We start from the raw sequence: 20331 nt of genomic DNA, 5'->3' as shown, positions 1-20331 counted from the left end.
GAACGAGCATCCTTCACTCACACTCCTATTGATCATACATCAGCAGCAAAGCATCAAACACCTTCATAATTCATGTTAACTAATCATACATGTGATGAAAAGCTCCCTCCATCCTGTCCCCTGGGGGTGGTGGGGGGGCTGTGACACATAATCTGCTACTTATACTGACAAGAAGTCCAAGGGATCACCAGTGACGTCCTGTGTACATTTTTGTCGATAGACTCAAGTCCTTATGTTAGAAGGGGTCTGGACAATGGAGGATCAGTAATAGGCAGATAGAAGCTAGTCAGCACAGTATTGGACATACCAGCCTTTATAGAGCGCAACCTGTTATACAATTATTTATGGAACAAAAAAAGATATTAGTATTCAGATCTAGTTGCTGAAATAGGTTGGTGCTAAATATAGTGGTGATCATGATGGAACCATCAGGCAGAATGTGCACTATGCTGTGTCAGTTTGTCAGTGCAGAGGTAACATCACATTTCACTGATTCAGTCCGCCATTTTGAGTGGGGCTGTCTGTCACCTTCACTTAGTACTGAGATTCTGTGCGAGTCTCCAAAAACGTGTAAACATGCTGCCACTGCACAGAAACACGACAGCAGAAAGAACCAAAAGCTGGGGATTAGGAATCGGGGCGAGACTCACTCCTCTGTAATTCTGTAGCTTTCACCTGCACCCACCTGTAATGCACCTGTATTTTGTTTAGATATAGGGTGGGGTGGTCATTCAGTGCTACCTTGGGGTAACCAAGCAATAAGATGCTCAAATGGTTAGTTTTTAGTACTGTTTTTCTCTCTCTTTCATTATTTGATTTATTTATTTTTTGTAGGATGGAAGGGGGTCTTAGAGTTCTGAGAGAGAGAGAGAGAGAGAGAGAGAGAGAGAGAGAGAGAGAGAGAGAGAGAGAGAGAGAGACTAAAATACAAGGCTAATCAGACATGAATGATAGAGAAAAATCAAATACAAGGCTAATCAGACAGAGAGAGTGAGAGAGAGAGTTTCATTTTGTGTTTAAGACATTGTGAAAGTGTTTTTAGCAGATAGAAAAACAAAGTTTCATGCTGTGTTGACTAGGCTTAACAAAAGCTTGCACCAGTTGTCACATTTATAAGGGGAAAGGCTTCTTGCAATGTTAACATGGAATTGTTTTCATGTTTGATTGGTAGTCGTTTTTATTTTTATTCTGACTTTTATAATCTGTCTTCATCATCCATTCAATATGTTACAGAAATAAACAAAGTGATGTACATCGCTCTGACTAGTTAGACCACAGAGGCTTGCCATACAGAGTGCCACCTAAAAAAAAAACCTCAAAATGATTGTATGATACACCAGATGTAAACCTATCATTTCACAAATATTTATCAACGCTACAATGTAATACAAAAACTGTTAAATATACGAAAGTATGTGCATGAATTAACACACACAGACAGACACTTGCTTACTACAGACAGACAGACCATTATCTTGATTCAGTAAACTTGTGCAGTGTAGGGATTCAGTGAGGTTCTATCTTGTAGGTTGGACTGACAAGTTTGATTTTGATTTTGAGGTCTGAGGGTTGAGATGGGGGGGGGGGGCTGTTATGAAGTACAGGTAATGAAACTCAGTCTACAGTATGAGGGTCGCGCCGCTAGTGGACACCTTCAGGTAACAGCCACAGGTAACAGCCTCAGGTAACAGCCACAGGTAACAGCCTCAGGTAACAGCCACAGGTAAAGCCTCAGGTGTCATCAAGTTGTTTTATTTCTCTGTGTCGTGGTGTTTCACGACTCCCTTGGTTATAAAACAGCTCGGACTGCCCTGGATCTAAGCGGACCAAATGATAAAACAGATTTGTTGTGTCTGGAATTCTCAGAATACCAGATCCCTAGGAACTAACCACAGCATGAAGATGTTCTGCTGACTGGTCCATTGCATGAAATAGTGGCCGATGTAGATCTTTGTCATAAATGACCACAATCACTCTCTATGTAGACTAGATAGTCAACAAATTAACCGTCAGATCTGTCTTAAAGTATTAGATTTTATTATCTAAGCAGTTAAGTATATTCAATATTTAAGCGTTAAAATTTAAATGATTTCCTTCATTTTTAATCAGAGCTCTTTTCTTCAAGTAGATTAATATAGTCTAAAAATGGCCCCAAATATCGAGACTTATTACTGTAGATTCCTAATTAAATGGGAGGAATTAATATCGCGAGAAGCACCCTTCGCGGATTTGAAAATCTCACCATTATTTTCTGAGAGTTGAAAACCATAAGAAATAGAGAAAACAATTTCTTGTTTGCAATTTTATATTCCCGCGATTTGAAATTAAGTATTCGCGTAATATAAGGAATTTACAGTAATTGAATGGTGGGCATCGGTAACCATAAGGACCTCAAGATAAAAAAGTAAAGGGAGTGACTAGAAGTCGGACTGTGTAGGATGGACTAAGGACAGTAGATGATAAGAAGTCACTCAGATAATTATTTCAACTTTCATAATTCCCTGCACTGTAGGTCTCTGATAAATGTAACAGGCTCAAGTATCCAAAAAAGTCTGTTAAAAAAGAGAGGAAGATTTAAGGACGGAAATTGAGAACAATTTGACCCAGAATTTGAATTAGATTATATCCCTCAAAAAAACCCTAATGGTATGAGAAGTGTGTATTGTTTTGTTGGCACTTGTAGTACGATTAAATCAGTCTACAAGACTGTGTATCCTGAATGTCTGATGCTTACAGCGAAGGAGGCCATGACTCTTAGATCAGGCAGAAAGGAAAAGAGACGAGCTCTATGTTTGATAGGATTAACTCCTCATAAAGACAAAGGAAAAGGAAACACACTTCTTGTTCTAACATCGCAAAAACCTTGCAAGCTCTTCAGAGGAATAAGACAGCTTGGTGCTAATGTTTGTTAGTGATCACATTAATTAAGGGAACCTCTTACTGTTTGTATTTTAATGTTACCACATACAAACACTTTAATGAACTCGACAGTGGCACCGAAAGACCTAGGTCGGAAGAATGCGAGAGGCTAAAGCAGGGGGAAATGTTCTGCGGAGTGATCTCCCGTTTTGAGGGACGAACACCGTGATGAAGGACAGAATCACTGCTAACATTTCATTTCTTTAATGATGTTGTTTTAATTCTTTACTTGAAGGTCTTACATTTAATCTCCATTCATCAGATCCAGAGACAAGGCAGATCTAGCAATCTGGCTGTTCATTATTAGGCATTTTCATTAAGATCCCTACCTAGTACATTTATCAGTTGTCGGAGAGATACAATAAAAATCATTTTTGCTGCGGAGTTTTCTGAGGTGGTGTTTTTGCATGTTTTGTAGGGCTGGTTGATTATCTTTGATGCTGTACCTATTACAAGTGAATTGCAGGTTGAATATTTGTACTAAGTAGTACCTGCATTTGATTACAGATGACACAGAATTATTGATATGTTACCATGCTACTAGGGAAGGCTTGAATGTGTGTGACTGTTAAAAGCTGATAAATAATCAATTGTTGCAGGAATGGTATACAAAGCTATAATTATCCCATGGAATAAAAACAAGTTCACTTTGATTAGATAAATTATTAGCGCTGGTTTGGAGGCCGTGGATACAGGACCGCCGGTGCTGTGCTGGGTTACGACACTCCTCACCACTGATAGCTGACCAGACAGCTGATAGTGTGGTGGTAGTAGTGTTAGAGGTTCAGGGCCACAGATAGACCACAGAGCTCAACCTCAATGTCTTCTACTAGAGCCTCCCATCATGCAATAAAAACTTGGAGAGCAGTGCTCCTCTCTACATCATGTAAATGACTCGGGAACTCCTGCTATGAATTTCAATAATTGAATATGCCAATTTTCGTTGGTTAATACGGCATCACACAAGAGGTTTCTATTAAGAACTGCTCTCGGAACAAAAAAATACAAAAGGGAGGGAAAAAGTTTCTGAGGAGTTATGTAGTGAATTACACCAAGTGCATTTTGTGAACACATGCTATTGCAGCCGGTTGTACGGATCGGGGCTGCTGAGGACAGGAGCATTCTGGGATATCACGGAGCGATGTCGGACTCCGAACAGGAAGGAGGATGTGTGAAAAAATCGCGCCTGTCCAGTTACAGTGATGGGGAAATCGGCACAAGGTAAGATGGTTTGTGGGAAACAGGGGATTGTGACGTGGAATGATAAATCGAGGAAGTTGTGTCAGACTGAATTAATGTCAGGAGGAATCTTGGGGGTCGCTGGACAGGTAACCATGGCTGTAGGTTGTCATGGTGATGTAGCAGGGACATCACAATCTTAGATTCTTGACATAGAAGTTTTTTGCCCAATTGTTATCTTGACGGTATCAATTATTTCAAACATATTCATCATGTGCCGACAGCCCAGGATGTTACGTTATGTTTTGGAAGGTAAAGACATTGTTGTACGATTGTGTAGACTAGGAGATGTATACCCCCAGGCAACGCAATGCTTAATATTCAGCACTAAAATTATGGGACCAGACTTCAGGAAATAAGTGTGAATTGTGGGGAATATCAAGTAGAAAATTACCATAAATCCAATCTAATTGTGAGACTTAATTAATGAGGGCCTGCCTGTATTGCTGTATGATGAAGTGATATAAAGGACCTCTATTGATTAAGTCATTACTTCGGTCATAACCCTGGGCTATCATAGAGACTGAACATCACTGTGTACACACATTTATCCCAATCACCCGGGAAAAGTCCAGAATCACCCCAAAACACAGTCAAAGTGGCACACTGTCTCAATGTGATAGGATAGAAAAACTCCAATGACAAACGTTGTTATAAGCTGGCTTCATAAATTCTGTTCAAATCATGTTATTATCTCCTGGGACACTATTTGACTAATTTTATTTCTTATATTTAAACATGATTTATCATTGCCTTGAAAGAAATTTAACATTTAAGATGAAATTGAGTTAATATAATATGCAATTATTAAACGAGGGAATAAAAAATAGATTAGCAATTCAATGAAATGGAAAGTAGCGGTATAAACTCTGCCTCTGTGGTCCTAGAAGAAATGCCTAGTGATGACTGTTGGCTGTCTGTAGACCTGTTCAGAATTGGGCTTTACTAAACATCATTTTTCTAGATCATGGCTGGTGCGTTGTTCCAAGACGGACATTATAGCATGTTCATGTTTCAGCTATATGGCTCACTTGGGGAGCAGTCTTTTGAAAATGATCGCAATCATTAAACAAACTGATGTTGTAGAGGAATCCACTGGCTTTACATGAAATGAACTCATAATTAGTAGAAATTTCATCGCTGGGTGAGTTTGAAGCAAAAAAAAATTAAGTCGGCAAATTATGAAGGCCCCTATTTCTTAACCACCAGCCGGTCCAAAGGAACATAAAGGGTGCTCACACGGAGAGAAACGGAGCGCACACAGAGCGCGGGAAATAGCGCATGTGGAGCTCAGGAGGCAGCCACGCAGATTAAAGGATCAAATTCAAACGTTTTTAAGTACACTCTTAGTTTGGCCTGCTAGCAATGCAAGGATGCGCTTTATTTCATTTCCACACACCTTACAGCTAGAGAAGAGCAGTAATCTTAGGCAGAGTGGAGAGAAGGCTATATTATCTCAATCATTCTAAAACTTAAGGCCCTATCAATTTATTTAATGATACTCAAAAAGTTTTAAAACAAACCATGGATCAGTTCTTTATATTCTGCTATCTTGTACATCTTCATTTAAACAGAGGAGATAAGGGATAAAGCCCTGTTGAGATCTGGTCTGGCTGTTTGAATGGATCCAATCTCTGTTATTGTGTTTTATTGAAAAAAGGTGCCGATGGAGGGTAAAAGAATTTCAGTCGAGAAACAAACGAGTCCCCACTGTGTCAAGCTCTTAGATATTTGATCGTTGAACGTTGATCAAAATGTGGGGGGAAGGATGTTTTTATTTCTAAATTAATTCCAAAAATTCAAGGGGATTGAACCATAAAAATTAATGTTGGAACTAAACTTACTATACTTTGCAAAAAAAGAAGATTTGTAAAATACCTCTATGATGAACTGAGAAAAATTTCCAAATTCTATAAGCGTGTGGCTTTTTATACAGTGTGTGAATGTTATTTTGAATCTTTTGATTTTTAAGACAAAAGAAAAAGTGCATGTAATAATAAATGATATGACAATTTTTCATATTTTGCATGAAGTAAACAAGTGAAATATGTACAGTTGTAATTTATTTTTTTAAAAACCCAATGATTTGTATATGAAGCAATATGTTGAGTGAAGCGCTTCATTGAGCTAGATATAAAGAGAACTGTAGGTGATAGAATGGTAACTGTAACATCAAGCCTTATGAATTCTCTTGTTTTTACTTTACAGAAGTATGAATGGTCAAGTCCAGAAATCGGAGCCCGACCCAGACGCCATTAAAATGTTCGTCGGTCAAATCCCGCGCTCCATGGACGAAAATGATCTCCGGAAAATGTTTGAAGAATTTGGAGCAGTTTATCAACTGAATGTTCTCCGTGACAAAGCCACAGGCCAGAGCAAAGGTGGGTTAAACACAACTATACAGTACAAATCATAGCTAGAGCAAAATCAGGCAACTTTAAGGTCAAAAGCAGCTCATCCAAGGGGCATAACTCTGTAAAGATAGTAGACTGAGGGGGTAGATTAATTAGAGGAATGAACATGGTAATGAGACTCATCTTAAAATAGTAATACTAAAAGCTTGGTCTCTGGCTTTACAAACAAAGCTATTTAATGAACTAGAAATAATTATGTAAAGAGAACGTGGTATGGACCAAGGCATCAAACACATCTAGGTGGGAGTATCTGATCCCAAAATTTTCTGATCATTGCAGCAGTGGCGATAAAACGTAATTATTTCAATTGTCAATTAGCTGAGAGAGAGAGATGAAAACCATTCACTGTTCTAAGTGTGGTGTGTGTTTTGGTACCCAGAACAAAGTGATGCAGGGAAATTCCATTAGATAGAGAGGTGTGATAGGGGCTGGAGCATTATTTCATTAATTTGATTGTGTGACTCTGTTAGACCGTCAGTAAGGCCCGATCATCCCATTCTGCAGGGACATCTAAATTAAGCCATTATCATCTGTGTGCAGAGAATGCTGGATTACTGCATACTAATCACCATGATCAAAAACGCACTGCAGACCCCAAGTACTGATTACAACAAAATACGGGATTAATGTTGACAGTTGGGATTCTCTGGGGCCATGATGTGGAGATCCCTAAGTGTGATACAGGGGCTATCCTCTGTAGATAGGGATATAGAGCCTGGTCCAGACCTTGCAAAACTCACTGCCAGGGGATCATTGACTGTGTTCATTGCTGGCAGAGTGAGATAGGCCGAGAGAACTAGTAAACAGCCCAGCAGACTTTATCTCAAGTCAACACAGCAACTGTTCTGTAGAATCGGGTACAACCTGAAAAGTCAGAATATTATTATCAGGTAGAGAAAACAGAAACCCTGTTACAGAACAACCGAGTCCTTGCAATCAATGATAGGAACTCCTTTGTGGGGTTCATTGGGAGTCTCTACAAGCGGAAGAATGACAGAGGTCAATATATTACTGTACCTCTGTTGAGTTGTTACCAATTCTAGAATATTGAAGTGGTCCATGGAGGCTACGTGAAGAAGCGCCCAGTCTGTTATAAGCCCATAGCTTAGACATATATTACAGTAGTGATGGGTGCCATTGTTTCCTATAGCTCAGACACAGATGCCCATATAGCTCAGACATATTACAGTTGCGTTGGGCTCCATTGTTTCCTATAGCTCAGACACATGCCCATAGCTCAGACACATATTACAGTAGTGATTGGCTCCATTGTTGCCCACAACTTAGATTCTTGGTCATATATGCACGTAATGCTGTAGCCCATAGCACAGACACAGGTCAGTCCATCAAAGCAGTGAGGGGATTTTTGTACCTGATAGCCTAGTCACCTTAATGATGTGTAAGTATGAGTATAAACTATCACAGAGGTACTAATAAGACAGTGCCACCACACTGTTAAACCATGCAGGGATACCCGTTCCTATACTCGCTCTGTTGTCCCTGTACAGAATAATTCACCTTGTCAACGGTGCGAGACTGTAGGCGTTTATACTGCAGTTATAGGATATAAACTGTTTGACTGTCATTGAGATGTCGGCTTCAATCGTTGATAGATCACAGCCGGGCCGTGATGCCACATTAAGTCAGTGATACCCGTCTCCCCCCCGCAAGCTTTGGAGATTAAAGCTCTATCTCTGTGTGAAGAATTAATCCCCGGGCAAAATCGCTGATGCTGGGTGTTAGTTTGACGCCTCGTCATGGCAACCGGTCTCTTCATTAGGTAACCAAGGAAGTGTCAATTCAATTGTTCTCCCCGACAACCAGAAACAGAAATTCCTCAGGTTCACAAAAGAACTGTTAAGTGGGCATTTAAACAATGCGATCCATAATTGTCCCAAGTCATTCATATTCCAGAGATTAGGCCATTGTTTTTGGCTGATCTGTATTTAACACTATATCAGGGAGCTTGGCTTACAAGTAACTTTGAAGTGTGAGGTAAAATATTTATTACGACATGGTCGACTGAAATCTGATTGACAGGTAGTAGTGTAGCAGATCAGTACCTGACGGTATCAACTGGATCAGTCAATCTATATAATTACCTGAAAGAATAAATATCCAAGCACAAAGGTTTATAATAGCCCTCGCTCCCACCAACACCTTGATATCTCTGTTCAGGAACTATCACATACCCCACACAGCAGACCTGTTTAGACCCATTATTTACCATATTATTCCATAGTTAACAAATTAAAACAAAGCTTCTGATCTGATTGAAATGATATAATGGATATTCTCTTTGTTTCCCACAACTCTGTTGGAGATGTTATCCTGTGGAATTTCTTTCCAGTGTAAAGATTGTAAACCTGATATTTTGGATATTGTAGACCAGAATCTGCCATCATTCAGTACAATATGACTTTACCATAATAAGCCAGGCAGGGGGGGGGGTCCATTATGATTGCACACCACTAGTAGTTACAGAGGGACACATATAGAGTATAGAGGCTAAATTCATATGTTATACATGAATGGACAGAATGCCATATATTAATGAATTGTCTATATGGTCAGTTCAAAAGGATTCAATAAATTTAAAGTTGTATTTACTGTCAATCAAAGGGGACAAGTTTAATATCATATTTCGTAGGTTTTACCAACAATAATTTAATGGGAACCAGTTTGATATTATTTTGTGATATTGTGTGAGTTGAAAGTATATAGTGTTAGTTCAATGCCTCAAAAAAATTATTCAATAGAAACCAGTTTAATATTAAGCTAACATATACCCTACAGTTTCATGTGTACACCAATTCAATAGCTCCAATATGATAATTTGTATCATATTAATGTATGCGCCATATTGTGTCACAAACCAGTTCGATACGCCCAATATGATAATTTGAAGGGAATCAGTGCAATGCACAGTATATATCATATCATACATCTTTATTAGTTTAAAAGGTCAAGCATTGTTTTTAAGGGAACCATGTAGTGTAATACAGTCAAACCTCGTTATCTTGAACTAGATGGGACTGGTTAAAAACTTTGAGATATCCGAGTATTTGAGATACCAAGGGTAAAATACTAAAAGTTTAAGTGTTTGGGACCTAAAAATCACTTCGACATATCCATTGTGTTCGAGATATCGGTGTTCAAAATACCGAAGTTTAACTGTATTATAAGTTTACCATTTTCAAAAAGGATATACATAAATAGAAATACAATAACTTATAAGATACAACGTGGCAAACAAAGGCGAAGTCTAGTTGGCACTTTGACTTGGGTCTTAATCTCTATATACACAGGTCTCTCCATATTGCCTTAGTTACCAAAGAAATATCAATTTAAGATTTATGAGGATTCCCTGACACCCTGTTTCTCGGAGAAATGACAGATATAAAAACGCATATCAAATTTCCTCTTTGCAATTTCTTGGTCCTGTCTAACTTTCAGTTTTCCCTGTTGAGTGACTGATACGGACTGTTAATTAATCAACGGACTGTTAATTAATCATTGCATTCTTTGTCTATTTACAGGCTGCTGTTTTGTCACATTCTACACAAGGAAAGCCGCCTTAGACGCTCAGAATGCACTGCACAATATCAAAACAATGAGTGGGGTGAGTGCCAGTTTACTCAGAACCAGTCAACGCTTGTTAAACAATGTGTCTGAGGTCAAGTTCTGATGATGGTGGGAAGGTTAGAGGTTAAAGTCTGTAAGGGTCAAGGCCGTATATCCAAGTGAATATATATCAACTGAACCACTTAACGGTTTCTGAATTCTTGTTTGATTTTAAGTGAATAAGTAGACGAGGGTCAGAGTAATTGAAGTAAGGAATCAGTTCTGCCCAGTAATGATGACTGATTAGTGCTATCATTGTCTGAGGTAGACAGGTACGCGTGTATCATGAGAAGGCTGAGTTATCAAGGCCATAAAGAGGAGATAAGTAGCATGATAGCGTAAATTAAACAGGCAGGACTATGACTTATTGATGGACTGTCAGATATCTTGTGTTCTCTTTAAACACGGACATATTGAATGGTATAGAGACAACCATTGGTCGTATTGATGGAGAAATGAATTACCCAGGAGTTGATGACTGGAGAAATTGATGGAAAGTGCCTGTCACTGCCGTGTTAATTGAAAATCCTCACCCCCAAGAAAAACTGTCATTTCATCATAACAAAATGTTTCCATGCCTGTCACTGAATACGCAATTCATTTGGAAAAAATTAACACCGCAATAACGCCGCACTTTCTTAGGAAACAAGAGAGAAAAACTGTCAGATTTTTGTCTTTTAATATTGCAGCGTCTTCAAACTTTGTCAAATTCTCACAAGACTAATGGCACTTTGATGTCTCTAGAATGGCTGATGGTTACAGAGGGATTCAAATTAAAGTAGTATAACCTCTCTCTCATGAACTGTGCTGTAAAGTACAGCTATTGATGTAGGGAAATCTGGCACACTGTCAGTGATGGCGATTGGACATCAGCTGTTACATTATTACATCACTGGCCATCAGCTGTTACATTATTACATCACCGGCCATCAGCTGTTACATAATGATTACATCACTGGCCGTATGTCACATCCCCGGTCCTGGGTTCTGACTTCAGACAGTACTAGGATGTACAAAGTCTCAGTCGTTATTGGTCTCTACGTAGTGGTGTTTTGCCATTCTCTGTTGCTTCAGAGTATGTGAAAGAGGAAGAAAGCATCATTTATAGTTTTCTCATAAATAAAGAGGATATGGGATAAGTTAAAGTAATAAATTAGATCCTCTTATAATGTGGGGGTCGTATCATTGAATCACTATTGGTTTCACAATGGACAGATCACTGTATCAGAATGGACTGGTTTCCTTGGTAACACAGGCAACGGTCCTGTAATCTTTAAGTACATACTTTTGTCATAGGCCGTGATTTGATCTTTATTCAGGGTTTGTACTTCAAATGATTGAAAAACAAAAATCAATACCTTACTGTGGCTAATCTGTTATACAATCAACTTTGTCACACTTTTCTTGTTTTAGATGCTTTTCTAAGGGCCAAAGAGTCAAGCTGATGGGTCTTATGCTACAGCTAGTGGACTGTCCTAAAACTGGTCCATGATATGAATTAGCTATCCTTTAGTATCTTTAGTATTGTAATGTCAGTACTTTCCCGTCTCTGGTTTTTTGTAGTATGGGAGTATTAACTTATCCTCTAGTACTAGAACCTCTGCAGTACTTTCCCCAGTCTCTGTATTTTGTTAGTCAGTACTTCTACTATTTTACTGTTGATAATAATTTCACCAGTCTCTGTTAATATTTTAGACATTTTGTCCCCCATTGCTGGTACCAGGTCGTGACTAATCAGGACTGTTGGTGTGTAGGTGGAACAAAACAGATAACGCTACAATTTTCTGGTCACCTGTATAGTTAGTCCTCGACAATAGGTCAATCTCAAGGTTACTATATAGAGTCATTAAACTAAACCATTGCCTTGAATTAAATGTCTTTTTATGTCAACCCATCCCTCACCTGAAAATGTTCTAGAATGTTAACTAGATAGTTCAAAAATTAGAATCTAACTCAGCTATGCTAATCTGGTGATGATGGAGTAACATGCATTATAGTTATATATTAGCAAACCTTCCCCGCCCCCATTGTATGGAGGACTGATGACAGGGGTGGTGGAATAAGTATGTTAAGTACTGGATACAAGGAAATATTTGCCCCTGTTTTATTTTGGTCCCTTTTGCCCTTGTTGTCAATGGTCGAATCTAGGACTGGATGAATTCAAATGTCTCAAATGATCTCTCTTCTAACACAGTGGTGTTTGGGAAAATTCAAACAGGGCAAAACAATTTGCAAGTTTACAAGGGAGAAAAAAATACATTGGGCAAAAATAACCCTTTATAGAGTATGTGTCTCTGAGTTTCCCAAAGTTTCTTGAAAGAGAATGTTATGTATGCTGAAGACACTGCAGTGGAGCTGCCTAGCATTGCTGCAGTGTTTGTCATCAGTATCTGCCGTTTTTGTCATTAGTACCTTGGTGTGTTGTCGTAGATCTACTTACATACCAGAGTACTCTGCACTGACAACTCTGTACAAATTCCGACCAAAGACGACATGATGGGTATAAACTGAGCCTTGCTTTGACATGATGGGGATTCCGCTGTCAGTGGGCATCCTACTAGTACCAGATGATGGGTCAGAGGGAATTCCTATCCACATTCACCACAGCTTCTCATACTAAATCAAGGACATCATCAGAATCCACTTCTTCCATTCCTTGAGTATGATGGGGGGGTCAATGCAGTAAAATCATCTGATTTATTTATGTCTATCGTCGGTCACCACAACAAAGACGCCGGTGTGATTATGTGTTCTTGTGACTGCCGATTTAGGGATTTAGGGTCGCACTAGACTTGTTTTTATGTGTAATGATATGAACTGTAGGAATTCCACATTATAGTTGTATTTATGTGTTACAAAATCTAGGAATTCCTCAATCTATCAAATGGCAGCTGCCCTTTACAGTTTTAGCATTGGCGTTTTGTTCCACATTCGTATACTTAATCAATAGTCAAAATAACACTTCAGCTCCTAGGCTTTACCTATCACTGACGTTATGATATCATAAGTAATTTGTAGAATAAATCTGATTATTAGTGCAAGGTTTCTATGGTTTAATAACTTGTGTACAATGGTCTACTTGAGGTGTGAATTTGGGTATTAGTGCAAGGTTTCTATGATTTCATGTATATCATTTTACCTGAGGCTTCAGGAACATGGGTATACCTGTCTTCAACCTGTGATAATTGGGATATGCCCGTCTCCCTGGATGTTGATTTCTACGGGTCTATATAACAATCAGACCCCTTCCTAAGATTGACAGATCACTGCTGCATCATGAAATTTTCAGTACCTGTCTATATCGTGTTTTAATTAGATCTGAGCCGGGTCCTGATTGTGGGGAATCCCCCAAGGTTCCTGACCAGTAATGGTAGATAATCCCCCCTTATGTTGTCAGTCTGTAATAACTGACAATGAGGGGAGATCAATAATGCAGAGGATAGACTGCTGCCTTGCCTGACCACCCCACATAGATCAATCAGACGCCACCCCTCACAAATCAGCCCCTGTTTTATTGATGATAATTATCACCTTGTTATGTTGTTCTCAGGTAACTGGCCTTGGATTCAGACAGGTGTCGTAGTCTGTACCTACTTCTCCTGATTGGGAGAATTAGCTGTAATTCCAGCAATACCACTGGGAAAAATACACATCAGTTCAATTGTTTCTCTCTACATATTTTTGGGAATGTCTTTCAACTTTTTATAGATCATGACCATGAAAGTCTTCTGCTTCTCTTTGTTACCTAGAATTCTCTGAGTTCATATTACAAGGACAGAGCTACCAACCCTTATGATTTTGGTGTAAGACTTACGAAATTAGCGACTAAAATACACCTTACAATTTCTATTTTTATTCTTCTGATTTCGTTTTTTTTTTTCAATCATAGTTTTGAATCCGGAATTTTCCTATCCGTTTGTGTACAATTTTACTGTTTTAATACATATAGTCCTAATCTCAACAATGCTTGCTTGTATCTTGTTTCCCCTTTATAAGGCCGATTTTTGCAATCGCAATAACTAAACATTTCAAACAGGGAGAAAAAGATGTTAAGAAACATATTTTTAAAAAAAAACACCTAACTGTTTTTAATTTTCAAATGTTGGCAGCTCTGCAAGGAATTTCCTATCACAGTGTTTCCCATGTCACCAGGTTTGCACTTCTCCTGAATTTTCTCCGACCTCTAGTCCTTTGTCCTGAGAATTTCTGATTATTTACTGCTTGATAAAGTTAATGAAGTATGAAAATAAACTTAAGCATATAACTCTAATTGTATTCAGATAGTGCTGGTATGATTACTAAAAATATACTGTATTTTTATGGGTTATTTTTTTCTTTTCTGCAATAGATGCATCACCCCATACAGATGAAACCAGCCGACAGTGAGAAAAGGAACGGTAAGTGTACACGAAGTAACCACAACCTAGTCATAAATGGGGGGTGGGTGGGGGGGGGTTATTATATCTACCAAAAACACTGCATCCCATGCCTTGTAATGAATAGCAGGGAGGGTACTGTAGATTCCTTAATTTATCCGAGTACTTATAATTCAGCAATTCAAACATTTTGCATTAAATTGCGAGAATATAAAATCACAAATGCCGAATTTGTATCATAGTTTCATATAGTTTATATCCGTCTGAAAAATAAAAGCAAGATTTTAGAATCCATGAGATGTGCTACTCGGGATTTTATGCAGATATTAATTCCTTGTGTTTAAGGAATCTACAGTATAAATCTACCAAAAACTCTGCATCCATTGAATTTTAAATTGTCTTTAGTTGCAGCTTGATGAACAATTATTTTTCTGAGTTCTGTTATCGCAAATGCCAAATTAGTATCATAGTTTCATATAGTTTTATATCCGTCTGAAAAATAAAAGCAAGATTTTAGAATCCATGAGATGTATTACTGGCGATTTTACGCGGATACTAATTCCTTGCTTTAATTAGGAATCAACAGTATAATTAATTAATATCTACAAATCTCTGCATCCATTGAATTTCAAGTTGTCTTTAGTTGCAGCTAAAAGAACAATTATTTTTCTGAGTTCTCTTAGTGTTTCCACACTGTATTATGAGGTGTTATTTAAAAACAGATGTCTGTGTTCTGTAATAAATTTCTGAGAGTATTTTAATAGCGAATTCCAGGTGTCTTTTATTGTAATTATTTATGTTCATTACTTTATTAAACTGTGACTTTGCAGATGTACAAGATTTTAGAGAGCAGGTTTTAAATGGAAAAATAATGGTCCCGGTATATACAATGTTGGAATGAAGCATTATTAGAAAATCTAAACTGTAATGATATACAGAAATCTGAGTTGTTTTCTATTGATGAGGTATCTGAGGCACTTTATAGTGATCAAAATAAGCCAATTCCTAGTATTTGTGTATGGGAGTTTGGATTTCTGTACTCTGTGAACTTAAACTCCCAGACGTGGTTTTATTTCCTCACCTGTCTTGTACAAACATCTAAAAACAAGCATAACTGTAAGATACAGCTCACCCAATCAGCTGATTAAACCTATAAGAGTGAAGGCTGGAAAAGCTCCCCTGGAATTTATTCTCTTGTGAATGAGACAGTAGTCCCAAAAGTTTTGTATAAATATTTCTCAATGAAGAACACCCCATTTATCTGTTGCTTACATGTCCATCTTTGTCATAGCTCTAGTTGAAGATATCTGGGCTACTCATAAATATACAATATTTGTGCTGGTAATGTTACACAAAATAGTCATATATCAAAGTGAAAATTCTGTCTGAGGTTTATTCACGTAAAACTCAACACCCAGAAATTAAAGCTGGAATGTTGATTACAAATTCATTAACTACATGCATGATTCAGACCCTAGACTATATATATCATAAAATCTGATAGAGGAAATTCTAGTTAATGTGTGAGAATGGCAGACTTTGCATGATTGAACATCATCCGATCTTCGAGGCCACAGATCTGTGCTGTAACACTTGACTTCTGGGGTTATACCAGTCATTTCTACTAATCAAGTTTTCTCTCAAATTTTATTTATAGAGGAGAGAAAGTTGTTTGTTGGAATGATTTCCAAGAAGTGTTCAGAGAGTGATGTCAAAATGATGTTTGCCCCGTTTGGTTCCATAGAAGACTGTACGATATTAAGGGACCAGAACGGCCAGAGTAGAGGTAGGAAAATGTCGGAATCCAGAGTGTGAAGTAACTTAATCATAGAGGAAGGAACAACATCGACAGAAATAAGTGTCATGTGATGTTGAGTCCATGTCTCTATCCATACTTGTTTGCCATGGAGTAAAATGGTTATTAAGAATTATGATAAATCTCTCTCTAGGTTATTGTGTAATAAATCTCGATTTGTATGTGAAGAGCTGACATTACAGTTCCCCTTTTTGATTTGGAGGTCAACTAAAACTTAGTGTATCATTAAACTAGTGTCGCTTCAGCCTTGTACCACAAGGTCTGTAATAGTTAAGCTGATACGTCAGACGCAGGGGATGTATGGACTCCAAGCAAGTAATCTTACCAAACTTAATATTTCATTTAAATGTTGCAGGTTGTGCGTTTGTGACGTACGCCAACAGACAGTCGGCATTGAATGCCATAAAGAACATGCATCACTCACAGACCATGGAGGTAAGAACAATAAGGTGCAATGGGGGCATCACAAAGGGGGCAACCCCATCATAGGCCCCACAAAGGGGCTAAGGGGGTAGCCATGCATGTACCATGTGATTAGCAACGAACTTAATGTTAAGATTTATAAAGCATATGTTGAGGAAAATCAAGATGTTTGCTTTCCTTAACATTTTAAATATTTTTTGAATTAATTTTTCTTTATACTGAATGTTTTTAAATGACATAAAGATTGTATGCTTGGAGATATTAAGAATTGAGCGATTGTTGTAACTTCACATCACACATCATCAATCAACAATAAGCTTAGATCGTTTGAATGCTTCATGTTGTACCTTGCTGATGACACATTCAGGGATCAAGGTTTTAATCTTGTTTTACAGGGCTGCTCTTCACCTGTAGTTGTAAAATTTGCAGACACACAAAAAGAAAAGGAAGCAAAAAAATTACAACAGATCAATCAAAATCTGTGGAACATATCAGCTGGGGGCGTGACAGGCTTCTCACCCCAGTACATCACTGTGAGTATCTGACAGTTTTGGGGGGGGGGGGGGGGGGGGGGTATCGAACACTTTGTCATCCTACCCCTAAATACCACTCTACCACTTAAATCTCAGCCATCCACCACTCCCATCTCTTTCTTCTCTTTCTGTTATCTCCCCTGTGTGTGTGTGTGTGTCTCTCTCTCTCTCTCTCTCTCTCTCTCTCTCTCTCTCTCTCAACATGATGTAGATATATTTTATACATGCATTTAGAATAACTACAGATCTCCAATGAAGATGTACTCAACTCTCTCTTGGTTACAATAGTCTGATTGTTCATTATGTATATGGTAGGCTGTAAGAATCGATTTTCAATTATCTTAGATTTAAAGATTACACAAGACTTTAACACATAATATAAAGCTTTCTGGAGATCTTAACAAAGTCGCAGCCCTCCAATCTGTTTGATATGAACTATGTAGGAATATAGGAGTAGGAGGATCGCGAATTATCTGGCATTGTTTGTAATTTGTTGGCAAATCACAGATCTCTGGAAGGGGAGGAAAGTAGGGCAGACACAATGACTGGGGGTAAATCAAGCGTGACTCGCTGTAGAAGTCGTTCAGGCGTAGAGAAGTAGCACTCACTGTGAAGGCTGCCTTTATCAGATTAACGGGGTTTTTAACAACTGTTTTGTCTGACATCCTCATCTTGTACCATTCCTTACTGTGTAAGATATCTGACAATCAGAGGCAACCATTTACTCACTGATACATAGAGCGTCACCCTGTTAGGGAGAAACAGCAAAGCCACAAGGTGTGTCATATGTCGAATTGATTGGATTTTATTAACTGTAAAAAAAATTTCCTTGAATACAAAAAGATTGAGAGGTATTTTAATGCTGCAGTCACTCAGCTTTCTTGTAATATCGGTCATGTTCTATTGTTCTTTGTCATTCTGTAAGATTGTCCCACAAACCCTTTATCAAAGATTATACCAGAGCCATGTGACTTTCACACCTGATCCACTGTCTGGGAATACAAACCTCAGCAGCCAGAATCGGCCGCGTTCTACAATTCTACTCTGCCTTCCCCCTGTAATCACATGTAAAGTGCGGACCTGCAGAGAGGCAATAAAAAGGGACATGTGTCTGAATATTTCAGACCTTGGGGGGAGACGTTTTCAAAGGCTTCCTGGGGTTAAATGCCTCAATGTGTGTCAGACCACTTCTGTGCTCAAAATTAAGATGATTTCTATCTCTGATATTAACTTTTCTTTTAAAAAATCTCTTGTTTTTTTTCCCTCTGTCTTTCATTTTATGTTCTAAACTAATGTTGCATACAACATTTTTTTAAGAGGGCTGGATGGCTGGGCCATTTTTGGACTATATCAGTCTCCCTAACCAGAAGAGCTTTGTAAAAAGATAAAACAATTAATTTAAATTTCAAAGCTAAAATATGTGCATTTGTTCTTTACTTATTTATAGTTTATAGCTAAGTAAACCATATCTAGAGATTTAAGGAAGATTTGATGGTTAATTTGTTCTTTACTTATTTATAGTTTATAACAAAGTAAACCATATCTAGAGATTTAAGGAAGATTTGATGGTTAATTTGTTGACCACTGAGCCTTCTAAAAATGGGATATTTAATTCATAAAATTAACATTTTCAACCAAGAGATGACACTCTTAGATATGATCTTTACTTTATTCCTTGTTCTAGTTGTTACAACAGGCAGCATTGGCTGGGAACCTGGGACTTCTCAACACAGGAAACATTGGTAAGTCGCTCTACCCCCAGCTTGTCACATTTATGACCTTAAAACTTGTACGAAACATGGCCATGATTTCACAATGGTGTAGATTAGAAAAAACATAGTATAACACTTTTTGTGTGTAAAACCAAGTGAAAAAAAATCAGGTCATAAAGGAGAATGAGTTAAGGTTCTGATGAATTTTTAACTCAATAAACAGCTACATAATTGTGTACATTTATTTTTGTAAGGGTCAGAGACATGAAAATATTTAGCTCAGTCAAACAGTTAGAGAACAGTGCACCGATTCCTCAGATAATAACACTGTTAGATCATGGTCACGTTTCTGGTTTCCATGGGAACCTGAACGGGACTGCTTCCTCTAAGTTTGGTGTGTTAAACCTGTCTGTAAGTGAGAGTAGGAAAACGGAAGCCTTCGTACTGTAGAACAGTAGAGGATTAGCATGGGAGCACTAGTCGGCATGACAGAATGAACTCTATTAATTGTATGATACAACGCATGAAGCATTCTTGTGTAAATGCTGCCCCTGCTTGTCACAGGAAAAAACCTCAAAATTTAACATTATTAATTCCTTTAGAAAGTGTGATATATTTTACAGAATTTGTATTTGCTTTTAATTTTTTCTGATGTAACTGCCAGGTAAATGATAATTATTTTTTTATGGATGTATAATTTTTACTGACTTTACGAGTTTAAACTCGAGCGTAACGTGTGTGTGCGGTGATTTCAGCCTCCTCGACCGGCAGCACTAATCCCCTAGCCGTTCAGCAGTTACTGTTGGCGGCAGTCAGTGCCGCGGCGGCAGGAAATAATTCAGGTATACCACGAACGCCGCTATTGTGCTAGTAGTCTGCCAATATAGCTGTAGTAACCACCGGTGTCCAAATCTGGGCCAGATCCAAGTCTTTTTCAAAGAGAAGCATTCTAAAAAGAAACATAATAAAGAATTGTAAGAGACGATTTATTCTGAGCTATTTTTTTTAATGAACATGATATAATTATATATTATATATAAATAATTATTTAAATTTGAAGTTTTAGACCGATAGATTTGGACACCTTTCTGATTTCAGTGGCGCTGTTTTTTTATTTTTATGGTGGAGAGGGTTGTACAAACTTTGACTTGGTGGGGAATGTTTTACAAACTTTGACAATGGTGTAGAGATCTGTTAAACACTGATTTCCTCTCTGCTTGTTGGTGTCTGATAGGAAATTCTCCTTAACTGGGTAGAGCAATGGTTGTGAGCAAT

At 38.0% G+C, this 20331-nt stretch overlaps 1 protein-coding gene across 15 annotated transcripts in view; it reads left to right on the top strand.

The window, feature by feature from the left end:
- The window catches only part of LOC128168767 (CUGBP Elav-like family member 2), a 90549-nt gene that overhangs the window by 51765 nt on the left and 18453 nt on the right, over positions 1-20331 (top strand). For 4 of the 15 annotated variants that reach the window (XM_052834911.1, XM_052834909.1, XM_052834910.1 and 1 more), the window contains exons 3-10: positions 6367-6539; positions 10112-10194; positions 14545-14593; positions 16230-16358; positions 16744-16823; positions 17207-17344; positions 19029-19086; positions 19812-19898. In XM_052834911.1, the coding sequence (XP_052690871.1) occupies positions 6367-6539; positions 10112-10194; positions 14545-14593; positions 16230-16358; positions 16744-16823; positions 17207-17344; positions 19029-19086; positions 19812-19898 (797 nt within the window). Of the gene's footprint in view, positions 1-2024; positions 4141-6366; positions 6540-10111; positions 10195-14544; positions 14594-16229; positions 16359-16743; positions 16824-17206; positions 17345-19028; positions 19087-19811; positions 19899-20331 lie in introns of those variants that run through there. The other 11 variants (XM_052834903.1, XM_052834905.1, XM_052834908.1 and 8 more) reach the window with 11 other exon arrangements.

This window comes from Crassostrea angulata, unplaced genomic scaffold, assembly GCF_025612915.1.
Source record: "Crassostrea angulata isolate pt1a10 unplaced genomic scaffold, ASM2561291v2 HiC_scaffold_47, whole genome shotgun sequence".
NCBI classification, from domain to species: Eukaryota; Metazoa; Mollusca; class Bivalvia; order Ostreida; family Ostreidae; genus Magallana; species Magallana angulata.
The sequence above is the reverse complement of the archived record's forward strand: the minus strand, read 5'-3'. Positions and strand labels throughout refer to the sequence as shown.